The sequence below is a fragment of the Macrobrachium nipponense genome, chromosome 21, assembly GCF_015104395.2.
Source record: "Macrobrachium nipponense isolate FS-2020 chromosome 21, ASM1510439v2, whole genome shotgun sequence".
In the NCBI taxonomy this organism is placed as follows: Eukaryota; Metazoa; Arthropoda; class Malacostraca; order Decapoda; family Palaemonidae; genus Macrobrachium; species Macrobrachium nipponense.
The window spans coordinates 22,152,860-22,176,263 of NC_087212.1; the positions used below are offsets into that span (position 1 = coordinate 22,152,860).

Sequence of the window (23,404 nt, forward strand, 5' to 3'; positions counted from 1 at the left end):
ATATATATATATATATATATATATATATATATATATATATATATATATATATATACATATATATATATATATATATATATATATATATATATATATATATATATATATACACGAGATATATACAAGTATATAATATACGTATGAACTGGTAGTGACGGCTTCGTTACGCTTCCCATAGATTATAGTATTTCCCAAAAAAAGAGCTCGCTGCTGTTGCAAAAGTAGGGGTAAAACTTCGGCTATGAAATCCATCTTGCCAATTCTTTAGTAAGCTGTAAGATATTGCTTACTACTGAAAAGTGTCCCCGAAACTAGATATTTCTTAAAACCTTTTTAAATCACCTTTCTCATAACAGTGATAAGTTTATCTGTATTTGACGTTGGTATCAGCAACAAGAAAAAACACGTGCGTTGTACTGCAGAGCTCGGCACTTGACTGATAACAGCTGACAGTTTCAACAGTTGTATATAAGGCCCTTTAAATTTAAAGGACCTTGGTTGTATATATAAAAAAAGTTCGACGTTCAACGTATCCACGACCAGCCATACATCAAGCGCTCGTCTAGTGATAGACAGACTGAACTAGGGCAATTTCATATTCGGACAGAATATGAAATTATTCGATTACAGTTTCCTTATCTCCTGCCCACTCCACCAATTCAGTTCACTCATCGTCTTGACCAATTAGTTCCTGACGTTTTATTTAATTTTTTTTTAAACTCTCGGTCCCGCCACCACTCCCATTGTAATATCATCAAGGCCCCTACATATTTATAGCCACAAAAGCTTTTGTGAAAGTAACAATACGACCATCACACCTGAAAGTCATTAAGTAACAAAGGAGCCTTATCCGCCTTTTCCATCGCGTGAGGCTCTCTCTCTCTCTCTCTCTCTCTCTCTCTCTCTCTCTCTCTCTCTCTCTCTCTCTCTATATATATATATATATATATATATATATATATATATATAATAATATATATATATACTATATATATGTATATCTATATAATATATATATATATATATATATATATATATATATATATATATATATATATATATATATATATATATATATATATATATATATATATACATACACACTATATATATATATATATATATATATATATATATATATATATATATATATATATATATATATATATATATATAAGTAATTAAGAGTTGTATTACGAGTGCGATCAATGTTCAAAACTTGCCCTGAATTCATCAGACATATCGGTGATCTTTGTTTGTGAGTAATAAATTATCAACTAGAATCATAATCACTTATGAAAAATATATTTCACAATGATGAGATTAGTTAATAGATAAAATCCAAGAGTGTTTGTCACAAAACACATGAGTCAAAAGTAACACCGGAAGTTTTCCAGAACCCGCTGAATTCGCACGTTATTTCTATCAGAAATATCACCCTCCTCCTTATCCTCACTGTGTAAGCTGTTATCTAAGCGATACAGAGAACCGAAGTATTGTAAGACACGACAACACTAAGAATTCTTGCCTAACAACCAATCGGAGAAAATGTTCGGAACCAAACATCATGGCCGTAGCGAGCTATAAGCATGAAACTTAAAATCACTGATAGAATTCAAGCATACCTGTCATAAAGTTTTTTTGGCAATAAATAGAAAAAGAAAAGATGGTAAATAGGTTTTCGCTACTGCATGAAAGCCCAATAAAACAATTTCCAAAACGACACTTTATCAGGCAATCAAGCTTGCAATACAAAATCATACACATATCCCGACTTTTATAAGACAAGACAAAAACTGTAACATTACGCAAAGACTAGAGTACATCTTCCCCAAGGTACTATATTGGCCTTGATCTTCCCATACATAAAATTAATAAAAATAAAGGTGTCTCTTTGAATTTATTGGATTAAGCGATTATAAAAAAATCTACCAAATTACTAAGTCTAACAAAGCCAAAGTCACAGAAGCAACTCTCACTATGCATATTCTCTTATTGAAATCAACAAATATTAAAAACCCTCTATACTATTCTAGTATATCTGACGAAGCGACAGGATAGGAGCCGGAACAACCACGGCACCAACGATCTTCATAGAGCATCGTTCAAGAGGTTCTGGTATTCCTGCACCACTGGTTTAAAGTTCGGCACACGCTCGTCCCATCCAAGCACAAAGTCGCAGTCCTGCACCTGTGAGGCAAGTGCCTGCACAGGAATAAATAAAGAAGTTCAGAAAGCAAAATGGAATGTTAGTGAAGCTACTAAGATATAAACAGAATGCATATAAAGGATCTACCTTGAATAGCAACTTGAATTTCAGTTTAAATGAGATACTGTACAGCAACTGCCAATGCACCGCTAAAATCTTAAAATGAGCAACAGTTAAAGACGCATCAGCTATTGTAGAAAATGCTGCAAAGATCAGTGATATATATTACTAAGATGGATGCATTTTTCGTAACAAACCTTTGAAATTTAACTGAAAAAACCTCTCGTGCACAAATTATAGGTTATGAGTAACCTGCTCTTGTTCCACGATACGGCTGAATTGTCTGTAGAATACAAGATATCAGACGAACCTCCAAATCTTAGTAAACCATTGTAAATTTTATCAACTCGAAATACTGATAGTAAATACTAAGCACAAATATAACCGATATAACTAGTTTAAACTAAACTGTCTATGACGGTCCCAGTTAATTTAATTTTCTAAAGTAAACTAATGTACTGATATGGACTTCATACCAACCTGCAGCTGTTCTTTTATTTTGGGATTACATTTTCTGTATCGTTTCAGAGATTCGAGGCGCAGCCGTATATCCTCCCGAGCCATCCGAACTGAAAGGAAATATCAACAATCTGTTAGAGTAACAGACACTTTCAGCAAATTATATTGCAGAATCACATTTGTAAATACCGTTTGGATGTTTGTATAGACATTAATCACAAGTCCTTTGCAAATCTTACTTCTGAGGCGTGCAAATGGAGCTTCAATCCGCCTCACAACGTCCATCACAATCGCTGCCATATTAGACAGGTGAACCAGTTCTTCTTCCGACAGTTCTGTAAAAGGAAATTGCACCTGATCGTAATATCTACTTCGGTGGATACATGGCAGGATCCCTAAGAGAAGGTGATTCTCTGTATTATGAAAAGATTCCGAAATACAGTGCCAGAATGGCGTGCTTTTCTTTGTAAAAATACTTTTTTTACGTTTGTTCTTATGTATGTAAACATGTGATACTTACATACCATTGCAACTATACATACCACATTCAGAAAGACAGCTAAAAAGTTCACATACTACATATGAGAGAGAGAGAGAGAGAGAGAGAGAGAGAGAGAGAGAGAGAGAGAGAGAGAGAGAGAGAGAGAGAGAGAGAGAGAGAGATTGTGGGTTTCCGAGTGAAACGAAATGGCACCAATAAGCCAAATCTGACCAAATTTGCGGAGGTAAATTTCTATTTCATGACAATAACAACAACTAATCATGACTAAAACTCATAAAAAATACTTTGGTATCATTTCCCCAAAAGTTTTATTCAGACGCAAGTCGCTCTGTAAGTGGCGAGACTTCATCATCTACATGGCACCATTCCCAGACTTTTGAGGAATCATGAGATCACACCGACAGTACCAGAGGTTATGTCTTATCCGTTTTCAGTTCAGGGGTGTTCTGTCGATCTATTCACCTGTTGCTAGGTGTCGCTGCATTCATTTCAAGCTCTGTTTACTTCTCTTAGCGAAGATTTTGTCTTCTCTCAAAGATGGCATTCTGTAACATGGATGCTTGTTGGGTAAGTTGATTTCTTGTCTGATCCCAAGACAATTTGTGCCCACGTCAATAGTTAATAATAATAATAATTAATTTGGCTTCAAATGGAACTACTTCTTACAAAATAATACCTTAAGTTTTCACCATAAAATAAAAAGCATTGTGTTAACATAGATTTAGTTTTGAAAAGTCATTTACACCATCTAAAACTGTTCAGTTTTTCCTTTATGAGGTTAGGAGTGAAATAGATCCTCTGCACTCTCCGGTGAACTTTCTGTCTGAACTCCCACCTGGTACAGATCGCCACCTATGCCTCTCTTGCTGCAGGCCTTTATCCTGCTACTCCAATATGTAGTACTTATCTTTGTTTTTTTAACATACTGTTCCTCACCCCTTTTCACCACATGTACAAAATCTTCTCCAGTTTTAGGATCTCAAGTCTATTTTTCAACCCATGAACAATTCTCCCAACCATTTCCACATGCGTAATACAGTCTTTCTGTTGCACAAGGGCCATGAATCTCAACATTATATGGTCACGTTTTCTCAAAATCTCCTCCATTTTCTTAGCGAGTGTCAACGTTTCTGTTGCATAGACTAATACCGGCACTATGTACCCATCGCGTCTTTGCTATCTCTCTAGTGAGATGTTATCCAGACTGAACTACTAATCTCCCTATTGCAATTTCAATCCTTGCCCTAAAGTCCTCTCTGTTGTAAAGGTAACTCAGGTTCTACCTCTTCTTAGACCTGTCAATCTCCCACAACATGATTTTCCTCATCCCCCCTTCTACATTTATTCTTCTCATGCATTTTGGCCATCGAAAATCTCTTACTCGCGCTATATTTCCATATCTTATAACACTGGGCATCTCTTGTGACATCATCTGTTACATTTGGTATACAGTACAGAGTTCATCCTTTCCCGGTCGCCACAGCAGCCACATAGAAATATTCATGACTGTACTCCGACATAAGCTTCACAAGCAAAAAACCACACTTTACTGAATCCCGAGGAACGTGACGTAATATTTTCCAGTGTCTTATTTCATAAGGAAGCAATACAAGGCGGTGGTATGATTTGGACTGATGATAAAAAGTGGACAAATAACAGGGTGCTTTCTAAAAAAAATTTGGGTCCACAAGTTATAGATGTTTAAACCGCTGTATTTTAGAAACCTCTCTGACAATTTCTTGTTGATGAACTTACTAACATTTCAAGGGTTTTTAGAAATCTCTCCGACATTTCTTGTTGAAGAGCTTACAAACATTTCAAGGCTGAAAGTTAAACAAAGCGCATATTATGGGTTACAAATGTTCTTCTAACCAGTTCTAAAACTTGACGAGAGATGCCTTGGAATAAGTTGACAAAAATTAGATTAGATTAGGTTATAAAATTTTTGGCACATAGCCAAGCGCCGGAGCCGAGGGGCCATTCAGCGCATATATATCTTAAGAATAAAAAAAAAAGTCAGTGTCACACAAACAAACATACACACAACCGATCTAACATACAAATCAATCATTCATAAAAACCAAACAAGAAACCTAAAACAATTAAAAGAAAATTACAATTCGTAAAAAAAACAATATTTTTTAAAAATGTCATAATTTGCTCTGCCTGAGCACCTTCACCTAAAATATCGGCAAGAGTCTTATTTGCAGTTGACAAAAATGCTCTGATTTGGAGAAGAGTTGATGTTAATAGAATAAGATTGTAAATATATAGTATGATTGATTGATTGACTGATATATATCATGACCAAAGTCATCGATGTCTGAGGTATAATAAATTTCTAAAATAAATATACCTAACTGTATACAAAATTCCTTTTATAAATAATTAGCTAATTAAAATATTATCTTGTAAAATTGGTTAAATTAAAAATACTTAGAACTACACAAATCTATACCACAACTTTCTCTAATGGTACGGAAAGTGGCAATGTCTCTCCCTAGACCCCAAGACTGGAGAATTACTTGTTTAATGCAGTTAGTGGTTGCAGTTAGGACTTGGACCATCGATTTTTCATAAGTTGTACTTCAACAGAGATATTTCACATTCACTATTGACATTCTTAATAATAATATTATTATTATTATCTTTTTTTTTTTGTCTATCACAGTCCTCCGACTGAGTGATATTTATAGCGTGGGGTTCCGAGTTGCATCCTGCCTCCTTAGGAGTCCATTACTTTCTATACTATGTGCGCCGTTTCTAGAATCTGGAAAAACTAGAGGCCGAAGTAGCTCCAGGACTCATGCAGAAGAGTGTGATCGTAGAAACGGCGCACATAGTAAGGAGGCAAGATGCAACCCGGAACCCCACACTATAAATACCACCCAGTCGAATTGGAGGACTGTGATAGACCAAAATAATAATAATAACAATGAAACAAATCCATAGTTATGTAAAGGTAAATATATTGAATTTAAGTGTAAGGATAGCTTTCGGGAATCTGTTCGGTTCGAAGCAAGCGACTTGTTTATGAATTGTGGAACTGGAACCGGTCGTTTTCTGATGAAAGCCCCGCCAGTCGTCTGGAACGCCTAATTGGCCCTTGCGCAATGCGGTCGTTTTCGTGGTCTTCAACAGCATAGGAGGCGCCGGCAGCTGAGTTGCCTGAACGGGAGAAAGAGAGGCAACCGCAGCATTAGATGTGGCTAAAGAGACAACACTATCATAATGGTCTTTATTCTTGAAACCTTTAATATATTTCTTGGAAATAAGATTATTGGTGAATTTATCTTCCTGTGTGAAAGATTTACTGCCTTCCATAGATATATCACTATCCTTCGCCGCACCCTCCACTAGTCTTCTTATGCCAACATCTTTACTTCTAAAAATGACTTTAGATTCTTCCCAATTTATGCAGTGATCGACCCTAAAACTGCAATGGTAGAGGGTTGCCCACGAGAATTGGGAAACACAAAAGAGGATACCAGTTGAATGCGGAAAACAATGTTAGTTAATCACAATCTTAAGGTCGACCACTTAATAAATTAGGAAGAATCTAAAGTAAAGATGTGGGCATAAGAAGACTAGTGGAGGGTGCGGCGATAGATAGTGGTTTATCTATTGAAGGCAATGAATCTTTCACACAGGAAGATAAATTCACAAATAATCTTATTTCCAAGAAATATATTAAAGGTTTCAAGAATAAAGACCATTATGATAGTGTTGTCTCTTTAGCCACATCTAATGTAGCGGTTGCCTCTCTTTCTCCCGTTCAGGTAACTCGGTTACTACCGAAGCTGCCGGCGCCTCGTATGCTGTTGAAGACCATGAAAACGACCGCATTCGGTAATGACCAATTAGCCGTTCCAGACGACTGGTGGGGCTTTCATCAGAAAACGACGGCATTGCCTGGTCTGTGCTTGACGACCGGTTCCACAATTCATAAACAAGTCTTATTTTGATTCTACGTTTACTTGGTAGGAGTGCTACATCAACGTGTCAGATTGAAAAAGGAACCGAACAGATTCCGGAAAGCTATCCTTGCAGTTTTATATTTAATATATGTATACATTTACATAACTGTGGATTGTTTCTCCATTGGAAGACTCATGCTACTATGAGTATCTAATAATAATAATAATAATAATAATAATAATAATATTTTGGTAGAAGACCCTCTTTTAGGGAAATACTGTTAAAAAGGATGGCAGATTTAAGCGAGTTGATTTTATATATTGTTTTTCTATTTTCCTTACAATTCGCTTCTCAGGCTCAGCGATGTTTCTGAGTAACTGGCCAATATTCATATTGGGAATTTTCAAAAAATTGTAAATGCTGAAGGAATCTTTTATTAGAACAGGATATCAGGTCCAGGTCAAGCGGGGGTCGTCGTCAGTGCCGGTATTATTCCGTAAGCGTAGTTCAGTTCGGGCCAGGGTCGTCTTTGGTTTAAGGTCTGGTGTTGGTGCTGGTATAGCTGGTATTACGTGACGTTTCGACCTTCTCGTAGGTCATCTTCGGACGAGTCGGTTGAAGAGACTGTGGCAAGAAAGTTTGCGGAACGGTATTTATAGCGGCACGGACCTAGAGTTGCATTCTCATTGGTCGGGCCGGTCTTGGGCGAAGCCGTGGATCTCGCCTCGAAGGTCTCGGGGATTCTCTCGTGCGAGCGCCACAGTAGTGTGCCTGGGGATGAACGTCAGGAATTCCGTCTGTGGCAGGAATTGTATCATCCTGTGGGGGCTCCTGATTATCTGGCATCGTCGGGGGGTCGCTCGCTGCTCTCCGGGCGGTGGTGGGAAGGAGAAACGTTTCTTGAGTTATATTTAAGTTTGGTTTCTCCTTACCTATATGAAGGGCTTCTAGGAGGCGCAGACGTCGGGGATCTGTTCTGATCTATTATTATGATATTAGGGATAATATCATTTCTTTTTATACGTTTGTTATGAGCAGTCCTGGCGTGGTTGAATATGGCTCCTTCTTGGGTGTGGCAGCAGATTCGCTTGGAGAAACGCATGGAGGTCATACCGAACTATTTGCCGAGGCATCCTCGGACGGGGCATGTGTAACGGTAGACCATACTCGTCTTCTTCAAGGGATCCTGCAGGGGCGCCGAAGGATTGTTTCTCATCACCAGGCTGCTCGTCTTCTTCGTTTTATAATATATAATTATTTTAATATTTCTGTCTGGGGTGGCGGGGCTGACATTTTCCTCGATGATCTTTTTGAGGGCTTGTTCGTCCTCCTTGTACCTCCGGTGGAAGTGCCCCTTGTAGAAAAGCTTGATGGGCTCTGCAACGTTGGGGCGGGGTTCCTGGTGGTACCAGGCATCCATACTTTTCCTTATTGACTCATCAACAGCACGATTGGTGTGTCCGTTGTCGACGAGGACCTGGGCGGCGCGCTCCAACTCACTGTGTGTGTCATTCCAGGAGGAGCAGTGTGAGAGGGCCCTCCTGACGAAGGCGCTGATGGTGGAACGCTTATACCTCTCAGGGCACTCACTCTCACCGTTCATGCACATTCCCAGGTTCGTCGGCTTCGTGTACACCCTCGTGCTGAATTCGGAATCTCGCTGTTCGACAAGGACGTCAAGGAAGGGGAGGCAGCGATCTTGGCAATGTTCAATCGTGAACGTGAGGCAGCTGTGGTCGTGGAATGCACGTCGCAGCTGCTCTATCTCATCCTGGGAGTCGGCGCAGACGAAGGTGTCATCAATGTAGCGCACGTACATCCTCGGTTTCTTGGAAATCTGGAAGACCCTCTCTTCGACGGTACCCATATAGAAATATTAAAATAATTATATATTATAAAACGAAGAAGACGAGCAGCCTGGTGATGAAAAACAATCCTTCGGCGCCCCTGCAGGGTCCCTTGAAGAAGACGAGTGTGGTCTACCGTTACACATGCCCCGTCCGAGGATGCCTCGGCAAATAGTTCGGTATGACCTCCATGCGTTTCTCCAAGCGAATCTGCTGCCACACCCAAGAAGGAGCCATATTCAACCACGCCAGGACTGCTCATAACAAACGTATAAAAAGAAATGATATTATCCCTAATATCATAATAATAGATCAGACAACAGATCCCCGACGTCTGCGCCTCCTAGAAGCCCTTCATATAGGTAAGGAGAAACCAAACTTAAATATAACTCAAGAAACGTTTCTCCTTCCCACCACCGCCCGGAGAGCAGCGAGCGACCCCCCGACGATGCCAGATAATCAGGAGCCCCCACAGGATGATACAATTCCTGCCACAGACGGAATTCCTGACGTTCATCCCCAGGCACACTACTGTGGCGCTCGCACGAGAGAATCCCCGAGACCTTCGAGGCGAGATCCACGGCTTCGCCCAAGACCGGCCCGACCAATGAGAATGCAACTCTAGGTCCGTGCCGCTATAAATACCGTTCCGCAAACTTTCTTGCCACAGTCTCTTCAACCGACTCGTACGAAGATGACCTACGAGAAGGTCGAAACGTCACGTAATACCAGCTATACCAGCACCAACACCAGCCCTTAAACCAAAGACGACTCTGGCCCGAACTGAACTACGCTTACGGAATAATACAGGCACAGACGACGACCCCCGCTTGACCTGGACCTGATATCCTGTTCTGATAAAAGATTCCTTCAGCATTTACAATTTTTTGAAAATTCCCAATATGAATATTGGCCAGTTACTCAGAAACATCGCTGAGCCTGAGAATCGAATTGTAAGGAAAATAGAAAAAACAATATATAAAATCAACTCGCTTAATTCTGCCATCCTTTTTAACAATAATAATAATAATAATAATATATCAGTTAATATATGTGGCGCCGTGGCAGAGTGGGTTAGGTCGTCAATGGACTGGTTAAGCAACATTATGGCTGGTCAGTTGTTGGATGGGTGACCGCTCTCCTCGGCGTTGATTCCTTGGGAAAGGATCTTTACCATAATTTCCTCAGTCTACTCAGCTATAAATGAGTACCTATCCCTGATGGGGTAGGGTCCAGCTATGGGTTAAATAGCAAAACTCAGCAATGATGTTAAAAAATGAAGGAATAAACGACAACGACGTAAATGGAACCTCTGGCAACAGAGGAGCTTTGTCCGGCAGCCAGGTATTCAACCCAATTGAAGGGGAAGATGGTCAGGTACTTGGAGGTCATCATCCAGCAACTGACCACCACAACGACAGTAACCAACAGCCTGAGATTGGAGCTACAGAAGCAAGCCAAAGGAAGAAATGGACAAGAGAAGAAAATAAGGAAATATGGAGATGCTACATCAGAAGCAACCCGACGGAGAGAGGATATAGAAGAAAGTTGGTCAACATCTGGAATGAGAGGAATAACACCCCCCAAACAAAGCAGAGGCTGGCAGACCAAGTAAGGAACATAAAGAAAAAGAACTGGCTCTCCCCAACAGAAAGAGAAGAACTGGAAAGGAAAATGTCACACGACAACGAATTACATGAAGACGAACTGAGAGACGATGCCACAGAAGACGACAGGGATGATGAGGTATCAAAACGACACACGAAGAAACACCGACGAAGTACCAGAGAGGACGGAATGGGTAGAAAAGATTACACAATGGATGGAGCCAGATACAGAGAGAACAAAGATCATCTCCATAAAAGCCTAAAACACCAAGAAATTAAGGGAGAAAACAAGTGAGGTCAATGAAATAATGGGTATAATACACACCACCAGTATCACAGAAACAAATAACTTGGCATCAGCAGGAGCAAGATTAGTAGCAGAACTGATGGGGATTCGAACACCAACACCACCAGCACAATCAACCCAACAGAAACCTAAACAGCAACCTCCTTGGAAAAGCAAATCATGGTGATGAGATCTGACTTGAGTAAACTGAAAGAGATGGCAGAAAAAAGGCTAAGAAGCAAGAAAACAAGGGAGGAACTCAACGAGAAATACAAAGTACAAGAGAGGGGACTAAACAATACAATAGAAGATGTAAAACAGAGGCTTAAGGCCAAAGCACATAAGATCCAACGGTACATGAACAGGAATAAGGGATACCAACAGAACAAACTATTCGGAACCAACCAGAAAAGACTATACAGCCAACTAAGAGGGGAAGACAACCACCAAGAAATTCCTGAAGCCGAACCAAGTAAAAGACTGGGAAAACATATGGAGCAATCCGGTATCACACAACAAACATGCAACATGGCTCCAGGAAGTCAAGGAATAAGAAACAGGGAGAATAAAACAAAGATTCACAGAGATCACGACAGACACAGTCCAACATTAACTAAAGAAAATGCCAAACTGGAAAGCCCCAGGTCCCGATGAAGTCCATGGATACTGGCTCAAAAACGTCAAGGCCTTACACCCACGAATAGCACAACTCCAGCATTGTATCTCAAATCACCAAGCACCCAAATGGATGACCACAGGAAGAACATCCTTAGTACAAAAAGACAAGAGTAAGGGAAATATAGCCAGTAACTACGGGCATATCACCTGCCTACCAATAATGTGGAAGTTACTAACAGGTATCATCAGTGAAAGGCTATACAAGTACCTAGAGGAGACAAACACCATCTCCCACCAACAGAAAGGCTGCAGAAGGAAGTGTAGGGGCACAAAAGACCAGCTCCTGATAGACAAAATAGTAATGAGGAACAGTAGGAGAAGGAAAACCAACCTAAGCATGGCATGGATAGACTATAAGAAAGCCTTCGACATGATACCACACACATGGCTAATAGAATGCCTGAAAATAGATGGGGCAGAGGAAAACACCATCAGCTTCCTCACAAATACAATGTGCAACTGGAATACAATACTTACAAGCTCGGGAATAAGACTAGCAGAGGTTAATATCAGGAGAAGGATCTTCCAGGGCGACTCACTGTCCCCACTACTCTTCGTAGTAGCCATGATTCCCATGACAAAAGTACTACAGAAGATGGATGCCGGGTACCAACTCAAGAAAAGAGGCAACAGAATCAACCATCTGATGTTCATGGACGACATCAAGCTGTATGGTAAGAGCATCAAGGAAATAGATACCCTAATCCAGACTGTAAGGATTGTATCTGGGGACATCAGGATGGAGTTTGGAATAGAAAAATGCGCCCTAGTCTACATACAAAAATGGAAGGAGGGGATATAAAACACCAAGAGATGAAGGACACGATCAGGAAAGAATATATGCAGAGACTCAAGGCGATACTCAAGTCAAAACTCAACGCCGGAAATATGATAAAAGCCATAAACACATGGGCAGTGCCAGTAATCAGATATAGCGCAGGAATAGTGGAATGGACGAAAGCAGAACTCCGCAGCATAGATCAGAAAACCAGGAAACATATGACAATACACAAAGCACTACACCCAAGAGCAAATACGGACAGACTATACATAACACGAAAGGAAGGAGGGAGAGGACTACTAAGTATAGAGGACTGTGTCAACATCGAGAACAGAGCACTGGGGCAATATCTGAAAACCAAATACGGACAGACTATACATAACACGAAAGGAAGGAGGGAGAGGACTACTAAGTATAGAGGACTGCGTCAACATCAAGAACAGAGCACTGGGGCAATATCTGAAAACCAGTGAAGACGAGTGGCTAAAAAGTGCATGGGAAGAAGGACTAATAAAAGTAGACGAAGACCCAGAAATATACAGAGACAGGAGAATGACAAACAGAACAGAGGACTGGCACAACAAACCAATGCACGGACAATACATGAGACAGACTAAAGAACTAGGCAGCGATGACACATGGCAATGGCTACAGAGGGGAGAGCTAAAGAAGGAAACTGAAGAAATGATAACAGCGGCACAAGATCTGATAGTATGTTCAAAGAACGATAGACGGAAATAACATCTCTCCCATATGTAGGAAGTACAATACGAAAAATGAAACCATAAACCACATAGCAAGCGAATGCCCAGCACTTGCACAGAACCAGTACAAAAAGAGGCATGATTCAGTGGCAAAAGCCCTCCACTGGAGCCTGTGCAAGAAACATCAGCTACCTTGCAGTAATAAGATCCTCTGGGACTATGGTATCAGAACAGATAGGGTGATACGTGCAAATAGACCAGACGTGACGTTGATTGACAAAGTCAAGAAGAAAGTATCACTCATTGACGTCGCAATACCATGGGACACCAGAGTTGAAGAGAAAGAGAGGGAAAAAATGGATAAGTATCAAGATCTGAAAATAGAAATAAGAAGGATATGGGATATGCCAGTGGAAATTGTACCCATAATCATAGGAGCACTAGGCACGATCCCAAGATCCCTGAAAAGGAATCTAGAAAAACTAGAGGCTGAAGTAGCTCCAGGACTCATGCAGAAGAGTGTGATCCTAGAAACGGCGCACATAGTAAGAAAAGTGATGGACTCCTAAGGAGGCAGGATGCAACCCGGAACCCCACACTATAAATACCACCCAGTCGAATTGGAGGACTGTGATAGAGCAAAATAATAATAATAATAATAATAATAATAATAATAATAATAATAATAATAATAATAATAATAATAATAATAATGTTCTAAAGGGTCCATTATAATAAAAAGTGTTGCAAGTCCGTGTATAATTTTTAAAACTTTACAAAAAGCTTTCAAAGCCTTCCCTGGGGCCCTTTAGAATATTATATTATATACTCTCGCGATAGAGTTTTTCAAAGATGATGATGATGATGATAATAATAATAACCCAAGCAATGAGGCATTTTTCGGCCATTTAGCAGTCAAGACACTGAAAAGTGGGAGTTAGAGAGTGGACGGTAAGCCTGGAGGAAGGAAGCGGGAATGGAGGTAAAGTAAAAGGTAAAAAGTGGGTGCAGCGAGGGGGCTGAAGGGACGCTGCGACACCCTACAGGAGACTAGAGCATTCTGTCAGTCAATAACTTGCACTCAAGGGGCCCAGAGAAAGAAAAATGTCTGAGAGACACGAATGTCTGTGTAATATGCCGAGTATGGGGAACGGGAAAGAGACAAAATCCGAAGCTAATCTGTAAGTTTGGTCAGAAAGTAAACGTTTCTGCACTTGTGCGCTCCTTGCCCATTTTACTTTAGATGTGTCTTTTAAATCACTATTCGTATTTCACCTCTAAAATAACAAATAACTGAAACCTAAATAACTGAAGGTATGAAATGGTCCTGCACTTTCTCGATCGTTTAAACAAACGAAAACCAAAGTATTCATCACAGTTCATCACCTCTGTAAGATGTCGATGTCAACCAATAGGTTACGTATAGCGAAATAACAATAAATAAATAAATAAATAAATAAATAAATCACAAATCATTCTGAAATCCGAGGAGTTTCATTTAGTCACACTGCTGTAGGAAAATTAGCGGCTCATTAGCTGCACGGAATTTAACTAAAGTCAAAGTTTTCGAGGCAGGGCTAAATCAAAGTCTTGATAGCCACTCACCAGAAACATCCCTGGAGGCCAGGTTTCTCAGGTTGGAGACGTGCAACTGGAACAGGACGTGGTGTGTTGGGTGCACCTTCTTTTGCAGCCTGTCAGCGAGACCATCAATGGCCCGGATGTCAGTTGGGTCCAGTCCCTTCAAATCAGTCGCTATGCTTGACCCCACGCTTGCCACCTGCCAGAGATTGCAACTGATCTGAGTTGAGGTCATCAATGACAGTTGTGGTTACATCTGCAACTAAATTATGAAACGATCAAAAATACGTATTGTACTTGATATACTAGTTTTTCTTTGTGTACTTCAAAGCAATACAAGAATGGGGGAGGCTGAATTCTGTAGAAGAGAAATCAAAGAGAGGGACGAGAAAGAAAAAAAAACTTGGTGGTAAGAACACATTATAAAATGTGATACTGTATATATAAAAAAACTTGATAACAAACGAGACTATAGTATTCCGTTCTTGATATTAGTTAGTTTTTCCCCTCTGTTGCTTTAAAACTGACATCTCTCATCTGTCTCAATGAAGTCATTATTATAATAAAGGAACATCATGAAGAGTCTTTAAAATATGCATATTAACTCAATGAAATGTGACGTCAGGGAAAAATAGTTGATTTATATTTTTAGGACAACTAGGAGCCATTACTTTATAAAATCATGTATTCAACTGTGCTTTGACTTGACTTTTGCAACACTGAAATGACAAAGGAGCTCGTAATCCTTTCAGGTTTCCCATAATACAAAATAATGCCTTATCTTTAAGTTCTCAGTCCAATAGTCTAAATCTAAAATAATTCGTTCATAAAGAAATACAAGAAAATATTCACTCTTGATACCTCCCCTGCAGTTGCTGTCTGCGAGCATCCTTTATTACAAAACCAGTGAGCCTTAGGATCCGTAGGATCTGAGGATACCATTAGCCCCGGACAACTCGAACACAAAGGTGACCCTAGGAATGTTCCAAATTCGGTTCTGTCTTTACACCTTCTACAGGTACAGGTGAATTGTTTGGAGACCCTAAGGTGATCTTGACGAAGCATAGTGGCCCATTGGGGGTCAGTATAACACGTGGTCAGAATTTCACCCATTCGTATGTGGTCAACGGCTCGAAGTGCCAGACCTCCATAATTTGTAAACCACTGCTGGGTATTGGAACGACAATTGTGAGTCAGCAGAGAAGCAAATGGATACAGGCCATGAACACGAGTGCCCCATATCAGCGGAACCTCAAAGCCATTTGTGTCCCAGATGGAGCATATCTGGTGTCCTAACGATTTATCGATGGGGACTTGCAGTTTGTTTAAAGCAACATCAACAATGGATCGCTGGTTAATTCTATATCGCTGCGAATTTTCAGTGCAATTCCCCTGCAAGGTCAATGTCACATCACGTAACAGTTCGCTGCGATTCATCATGACAAGAGTCTTTATCAAAGGCACTACGGTGTACTGTTGCAAAATGTTGAATCGCCTCTGTAAGAGAGAAGATTCTTGCGCTTGCTTCAGAAGGACCCGAGCTTGTTCTTGCTGTTCCGGAGGCATGGCTGACAAGCGATCCCACAGAAGCCTTTCGTCTTGCAGTTTCTCTCTCTCTGCTTCGGCAAACCCGAAACGCTGTAGAAGCAAGCACTCGTCTTTGTGTTCGTCCGTCATGCACTCGGGGCCGCAGAGGAAGAAGCCGCAGGAAGGACACGTGAATTGCTCGGCTCTTTTAAAGCACAAGGTGCAGTATGGCGGCGACCTTGGCCTAACAGTCAAGACTACAGGTGGCTCTATTAAAAGCAGTTCTCCCGGAAGGATGTCCCTCGTCGCTACCAGATGCCTTCCAAAGGTTTCACTCACTGATATATCCATGGGACAATCTACGGTATCAGGTGCTTGCATGAATTCCTGAATACTCTTTGAGAATTCAGCTGCTTTCACAGCCATAGTCTCGTTTGGAATTCTCTTGTCCCTACACCATTCCGGCGCGTCCTTTAGCCACCACGGGTTATGATGCAACAACTTCTGTATCAAATATCTTTGGAAAATGGCAATATTATTGCAGGTAGCATGGTTTTCCATCGACCTGTTTCCAGAAGCATCGGGTACGGATCCAACATCGTTAAAGGAAGCCATCATCACTAGCCATTCGACGAAGGAACTCGGCCGTTTTTCGTGACAGGGTCTGATCTCCCGGTGAGAGGTCGTTGACCTAGTCAAAAGGAAAAAATTATTTAGTGACGTTTCATTATACTATACATACATATACATTTATCAAACAAATTTTTTCATTTAAATGCCGAATGATCATTGCAATTTGTCATTATATATACTATAATATATATATATCTATATATATATATATATATATATATATATTATATATATATATATATATATATATATATCATGTTCCTAACTTTCGTGATTCTGTTATACATATATATATATATATATATATATATATATATATATATATATATATATATATATATATATAGACAAAAAAATAATGATCATTCGGCATATAATTGAAAATAATTGTTTGATATATATAGTTAAAAGTACTCTTCCTCATTTAAGTGTTAGCATACACCTTTCTCAGGAACATTTTTGCGACATGACAATAAACTTCATTTAGGTATAATCTACACTTCTTAATTCGTATCGTTGCGTTTGTAGGCGCCTTTTTCCTCAGCAAATTCGATTTTGTTTTTATACTAGAATCTTGCTATTTAAAAGAAGAAATCTTACGGCAAACACTTCCTTCGTTTCAGAGCGGTCATAAGTTTTGAAACCATTCAATGAAATGCATGCAAGGATTTTTTGTAATCCATAAACAACGCAAATCTGAAACATCTAAGAAATATTCCAAAAGCAGCGTATTACAGTTCGTCAATGAATGAATGAATGATTGGAAGTTTTCTGGCATCCTGTTACAGTTCGTCAAACTGTCCTGTTACTCAATGCATATGAATTACAGTAGTTTGTGTGTTTATGGTGTTTTTACGTTGCGTGGAACCAGTGGTTATTCAGCAACGGGACCAATGGCTTTACGTGACTTCCGAACCACGTCGAGAGTGAGCTTCTATCACCAAAAATACACATACCTCACGCCTCAATGGTATGCCCGAGAATCGAACTCGCGGCTACCGAGGCGGCACGTCAACACCATACAGACCACGCCACTGAGGCGCTAATTACAGAGGTGTAGTATATGAATAAATACGTAAGCGTGTGTACCAATCCTTTACTGAATAAATGTAGGTACGTTTCATATGAAAGTTAAAAGCAAGCAGGAAGCGCCGAGTCTCTGCGTGATGACTGATGAACCTTGTGACATTTGGAGAAAAATGGTGTTTGCTTTGCGTCTCGCTAATAATTGAATAAATGTTATCCATTACAATACAAATCTTTAATCGTACTAATATATATAAATGTAAAAATTAATCATTACAATACACACTTTTAACTATGCTAATGCATGAATAAACTTTATACATTACAATCAAAATCTCTGACTTTGCTAATGTATGAACAAATATTATACAGTACAAATCTTGAACCGTGCTAATGTATGAATAAGCGTTATGCATTACAATTAAATCTCTAACTTTGCTATTGTATGGATAAATGTTATATAAATCTTTAACCGTGCTAATGTACGTATGTATGTTAAACATTGCAATTAAAATCTTCAATTTTGCTAATGAATGAATAAATGTGATACAATATACTACAAATCTTTAACCGTGCTAATGTATAAATGTTATTTATTACAATCCAATTCTCCCATCATGTTAATGTACGAATTTTATCCATTGCGATATATGTAAATCTTTAACCGGACCAATGTATGAATAAATGTTATCCATTTAAGTACTCAAGTCAAACTATTTAATCTAATTCGCTAAACATTTAAGAAAGCTAAATGTACTTATGGTAATATGGTCATTTCAAGTCACTATAATACGCCCCGATCCTTCAAAGATGAGTGTACAGACTTGAATAACTCAGCAGCGTCTTCCTGGTAGTCAGTCAAATGTTTTGGATATCATTACACATAACTTACAGTGAACAGGGAAGGACTGAACTATACGAAGTAAGCAAGATGTTAATTAATTATGCTTCCTTATGATAACCAATATAAAACTGCACACTACGTACAAAAGCTCTAAAGAAGATAACCTTCCAAATCTACTGACTAAATTGTTTCGCTCGTTTGGGTCTTAAAATGAGTAAAAACAAAATTAAATAAACATAAAAAAATAGACAGGCATGTCGCTTTCTCTGCGCTACTCATCTGTAAAATTCCCTTTTGCAGGTCCTGGACAGAACAAATGAACCTGCTTAAACCAGTTTAGTATACCTGATCCTCGCTCTCTTCTTCTTCTTTTTGAAGGCGAAAGAGAATATCTTGATTCTGTATACCTTTACCATTGCTACGTGCAAGGCGACTTCTTAGCAGTGGGAGTTGAAGCAGAAGTTGCGGCAGAAGGAGCATCAGCAACAGGAGCTTTAGTTCAAGCAACAAAGAAACAAACAGTAATAAAAGCAGAAATAAAAGTGAAATAAAAGTATTAGGAGTAGATGAAGAAACATTAATAGTGACGGTTTATGTAACATTAATACGATCAACAGCTGAAGCACAAGAAGAGCAGCAGTGACAGAATCAATCAAGTAGTGATGGAACATCTGAACATAAGTTTTACTAATTAACACTGGTAACGGAAAGGTGAAAAGTAGTAAGACTTAGCGAAGTGACAACTAAACAAGTAGCAGTATATTAAAGTGATAGCAAGCGTACGATCAAGTTTAATCAAATACTAATCACAGCAATAATAACTAATTTTAAAAGCGATATTCAGTAAGGGTGCAAATAAACTCCGCACGGGAGCAGAGCGGAAGCAGTCACTACTGTGACAAAATATAAATAAATAATTAAATAAATAAAAAATACCGAGAGGGCAGCAACAACAAACTAATAGTATTTACAATGGCAGCCATGCAGGCGCGATAATTGGCAGCAGGTGAAGTGAGACGACGTTGATTCACTGAACCAGGACATAGATTTTGATCGGGAGGGAAGCTTACGTAGAAAAGGTCACTTTCTCTCTCTCTCTCTCCTATAGTGTACCAATTGCAATCCTTTAGACGCCAGACAAGGCCTTAGACTAATTCTATGGCCACTTACACAAACGTGAATGCCGGGGAGGGGAACAAAACTACAGTGAAGGACATACGTATGCGAATTTAGCAGGATTTTATTTATTTCTTTGTTTTGTCTGTAAGAACACTGAAAAAAGCTAGGAACACTGAGCATACGGTAATTATGCTTAGACCTATAGCTCATATACCTAATTTCAACACAAGCACTTTTAGATCTGTAAAGAATTTTTCGTTTTACTATATTTAACGATCGAAGATGTTGCATTGGGTAAAGATCTAAGCAACGTCGGTAAACTTTCTGAGACGGTATGGTTATTTGGGATGCAGACGAGAAAATTTTTCTTGCGTTTAAAGGTATTCATTGTTAATTCTCATATCTTATCTACTGAAGTCTGTCAAAATAAAGTGATTGTCTTTAAAATTCATTGTTGACGGTCATAATTTATTTTACTTTTCATTTTTGTGAAGAGAATTTTTCTTTATAATCAAGAAATAAGCAAATACGGACTTTTTAAAATACTAGATACAGTGTCGACCTGTGCATGCGCCTAAATCAAGGAATAATAAATTTATGCATAAACATATAACGAGAACAATTAATACCCTCAAAGGCAGCATACGTAAGCTATACGTAATGTACCATAGGCTTTACTATCATCTCACACCGGGAAATTTTCTTCGGTGCGGTAACCAGTTATAGTTCCTCCTCACTCTATCCGTTCATCGGCGTGTAAACAAAATGAAAAAAAAAAATACCAAGCAGTTTGACCAATCTCACTGTTCGCCACTAAGTCTAGACTTTAGGCAATTCCGTCCTCTCCCACTGGCATAGCGTCGAGCTGGTGGTCACTTGTTCAATTCTTGAATAGTTGCCGAGAAAGCAGTAGGGAACAAAACAGGAAAAAAAATGACAGTGAACGCAGACATTACAAAATAGCACTCAATCCCTAATTCCTTTTCATGGCAACTTCCAAGCACTATTTGGGACGCCTACGGTAGGAATGCCCAAATGCAGTTGGGGAGCTTAACCTAAATTAACTTCCCAACCATACATCCGTGAATTTAACACCGCCAAGCATTCACAGGCAAAAAGAATCTGCATCTCGAGAGGAAAAGGGTTCAGAGGCAGCAAGGGCCTTGCACCAGGTAAAACTGAAAACCTAAAGATGTCAACCTGGTCCGTTTATTCTTATGCTATATCCTAACTTCAAGACAATCTAATACTTGAGTTTACACCAGTTTTTAAGCATTAGTATTGCCATTGGAAAGCATTATACATGTTATTTTTTTTACATAAGATTTATAGCTGTAATTTCAAGTCATTCTTAATTTGCTACACCATTTTTGTTACTGTTACTAACAAATAGAAAAATTATCCTGCTAACATTTCCATTTATATATATATAATATATATATATATATATATCTATATATATATATATATTAATATATTTGTATATGTATATATACATATATATATACATATTTTTTGTCTGTATAATACTTTCCTCAGCTCTACATAACACGATGAATGCACCAGAAACCTGCCAAAATGCTAAACCAAGCCGAAATACTGAGAGATAAGGAGAATATGACGTCTGAAGTGAAGAGAACTCACCTCCAAACAATATACCAGACACACACTCAGCCACACCCACACTGAATGACACAGCCCGAGAGAATTTTTACCTGGGTACTGCTAGTGAGTGCGTTCGTCGCCTGAGAGTTATATATAGGGTTGTCCCATCTGGTCGCCTAGATAGAAGCTGTCGTGGGGCACACAGAGGGGAGATGAGACATTGGGGGTCGCAAGAACGCGCTCGTGTCGCTACAGACAGACATGTGGGGGACTCGTTGAGGATGGAGAGGGAGAGGGAGCCTAGACCTATAGATCTCTGACTAGACGGCGAGGGAGCGAGGAAAGCGAGTGATGGCCTTAGACGTCAGAACTTGGAGTAAGATGGAATGAATGGGTTTTAACGACCCGAGGGGAAGGAGGGAGAGAGGGAGGCTTCTTAGTTTAATTCTGGCGCGTCCGGAAGTGAACTGAGATGGGATAATGCTCCACTCCCCCGCATGAGGGCAGAAAACGCTTTCTGTGAGGGCACGGAGAGAGAGACATGTCCGGGATGCACATTTGTGGTCCGGCATAACGGGGAAAAGGGCACTGGGTCGAGTTGAATACAGAATTTAGGCCAAAGGACAAACATTGGGACCAATGAGGTTATTCAGCGGTGATATGGAAATTGACAGTAAAAGGTTTGAAAGGTGTAACAGGAGGTAAACCTCGGAGTTGCAATATGAATAGTGTTAGGAGAGGGTGGAAAGTAAGATGAAGAAAGAGTATATGAGGTACAGTAAAAGGAAAGAAAGTGGTTGCAGCTAGGGGTCGAAGGCACGCTGCAAAGAACCTGAAGTAATGCCTACAGTGCACCACATGAGGTCCACTGACGGAAATACCCCCCTACGGGAAAGGGCATTGGGGCAGGGGGAGTGGAACTCTGGGTCCGAATAAGGGATGCCATTCCAGTGAAAAATCCCTCTTCAGAGAGAGAGAGGAGAGAGAGAGAGAGAGAGAGAGAGAGAGAGAGAGAGAGAGCACTGGTAGGCTGCTCCATCAAATTCAGTGATCGATTATCAATAAAGTTCCCATATGTCCACTTCCGGTTACTTAAAACTGGTCATCCTGTCCCCCTCGTAAAATCATAATGCAAACACTCAAGCTCCCCCCCACCCCCCACTTTTACAAATTTACTGATATATATATATATATATATAATTTATATATATATATAATATATATATATATAGATTATATATATATATATATATATATATATATATATATATATGGGGCTGATTTAGTTGCTTGTATTAACTTAAGAATGAATTCTATGCTGTAGTTTGCAACGCAAAAAGAATTTCTGACTAATATATGTACATGTACATACATTCATACATACATACACACACACACACATATATATATATATATATATATATATAGTGTGTAGTATAATTTAGAACTTTTTTGTCATTGCAAACCATCACATAGAATTCATTAAATGAATACATGCAATCAAATCCAGCCAATTAAAATTCATTGTTTTCACCAATAACAAGAAGAGACCCTGAAATAACAAAACCCGAATTTTGTGATCAGTTGCTGGCGGCGACGAGGAGGAAACTCCTGCAGAATGTTCAGAAACGTGCATAGTGAACTGCCAAGTGTTGAAGCAAATATTTGACATCTAACTTAACTCGGGGATATCGAACTCTTCTAATACAATGAACAACGTTATAGCTTAGCTATCTCACTGCAAAATTCCTTGCGTTATCATGAATGTTATGTTAACATTAAAAGTTCAACTTTCTGTTCACATGATATGATTAAATTTCCGTGAATAAAGTCAGTCGTCACTAATTAATACATTAAACATTCAAAATATCTGATAAACTTCATACTGCTTAAGGAATTTGATGCTTCGTAGCCAAGGCATGTATACTAACAAAGCTAAACTTCATTTTACTGGCCATAAAGATATCTGCTAACAAACAAACAGGAAACACATTTTAAGAAAATAACAATTCACAAAC

The 23,404-nt window shown here is 39.2% G+C and overlaps 1 protein-coding gene across 5 annotated transcripts; it reads right to left on the reverse strand.

The window, feature by feature from the left end:
- Nucleotides 1-1,711: 1,711 nt before the first annotated feature.
- LOC135197834 (SET domain-containing protein SmydA-8-like) lies at nucleotides 1,712-22,334 on the reverse strand. Of its 5 annotated transcripts, none has more exons than XM_064224988.1 (6): nucleotides 21,497-22,305; nucleotides 15,485-16,850; nucleotides 14,657-14,831; nucleotides 2,968-3,063; nucleotides 2,750-2,838; nucleotides 1,712-2,205 (listed from the first exon to the last, which is right to left on the reverse strand). In XM_064224988.1, the coding sequence occupies exons 2-6, from the start codon at nucleotides 16,775-16,777 to the stop codon at nucleotides 2,092-2,094; spliced, it is 1,767 nt and encodes a 588-aa protein (XP_064081058.1). In that variant the 5' UTR covers nucleotides 16,778-16,850; nucleotides 21,497-22,305; the 3' UTR covers nucleotides 1,712-2,091. The 5 variants fall into 5 exon arrangements, with proteins under 5 accessions (XP_064081058.1, XP_064081057.1, XP_064081056.1 ...); XM_064224987.1 differs by lacking the exon at nucleotides 21,497-22,305 and adding an exon at nucleotides 21,426-21,493; XM_064224986.1 differs by lacking the exon at nucleotides 21,497-22,305 and adding an exon at nucleotides 19,008-19,154 and having other exon boundaries at nucleotides 15,494-16,850.
- Between the last annotated feature and the right edge of the window lie 1,070 nt (nucleotides 22,335-23,404).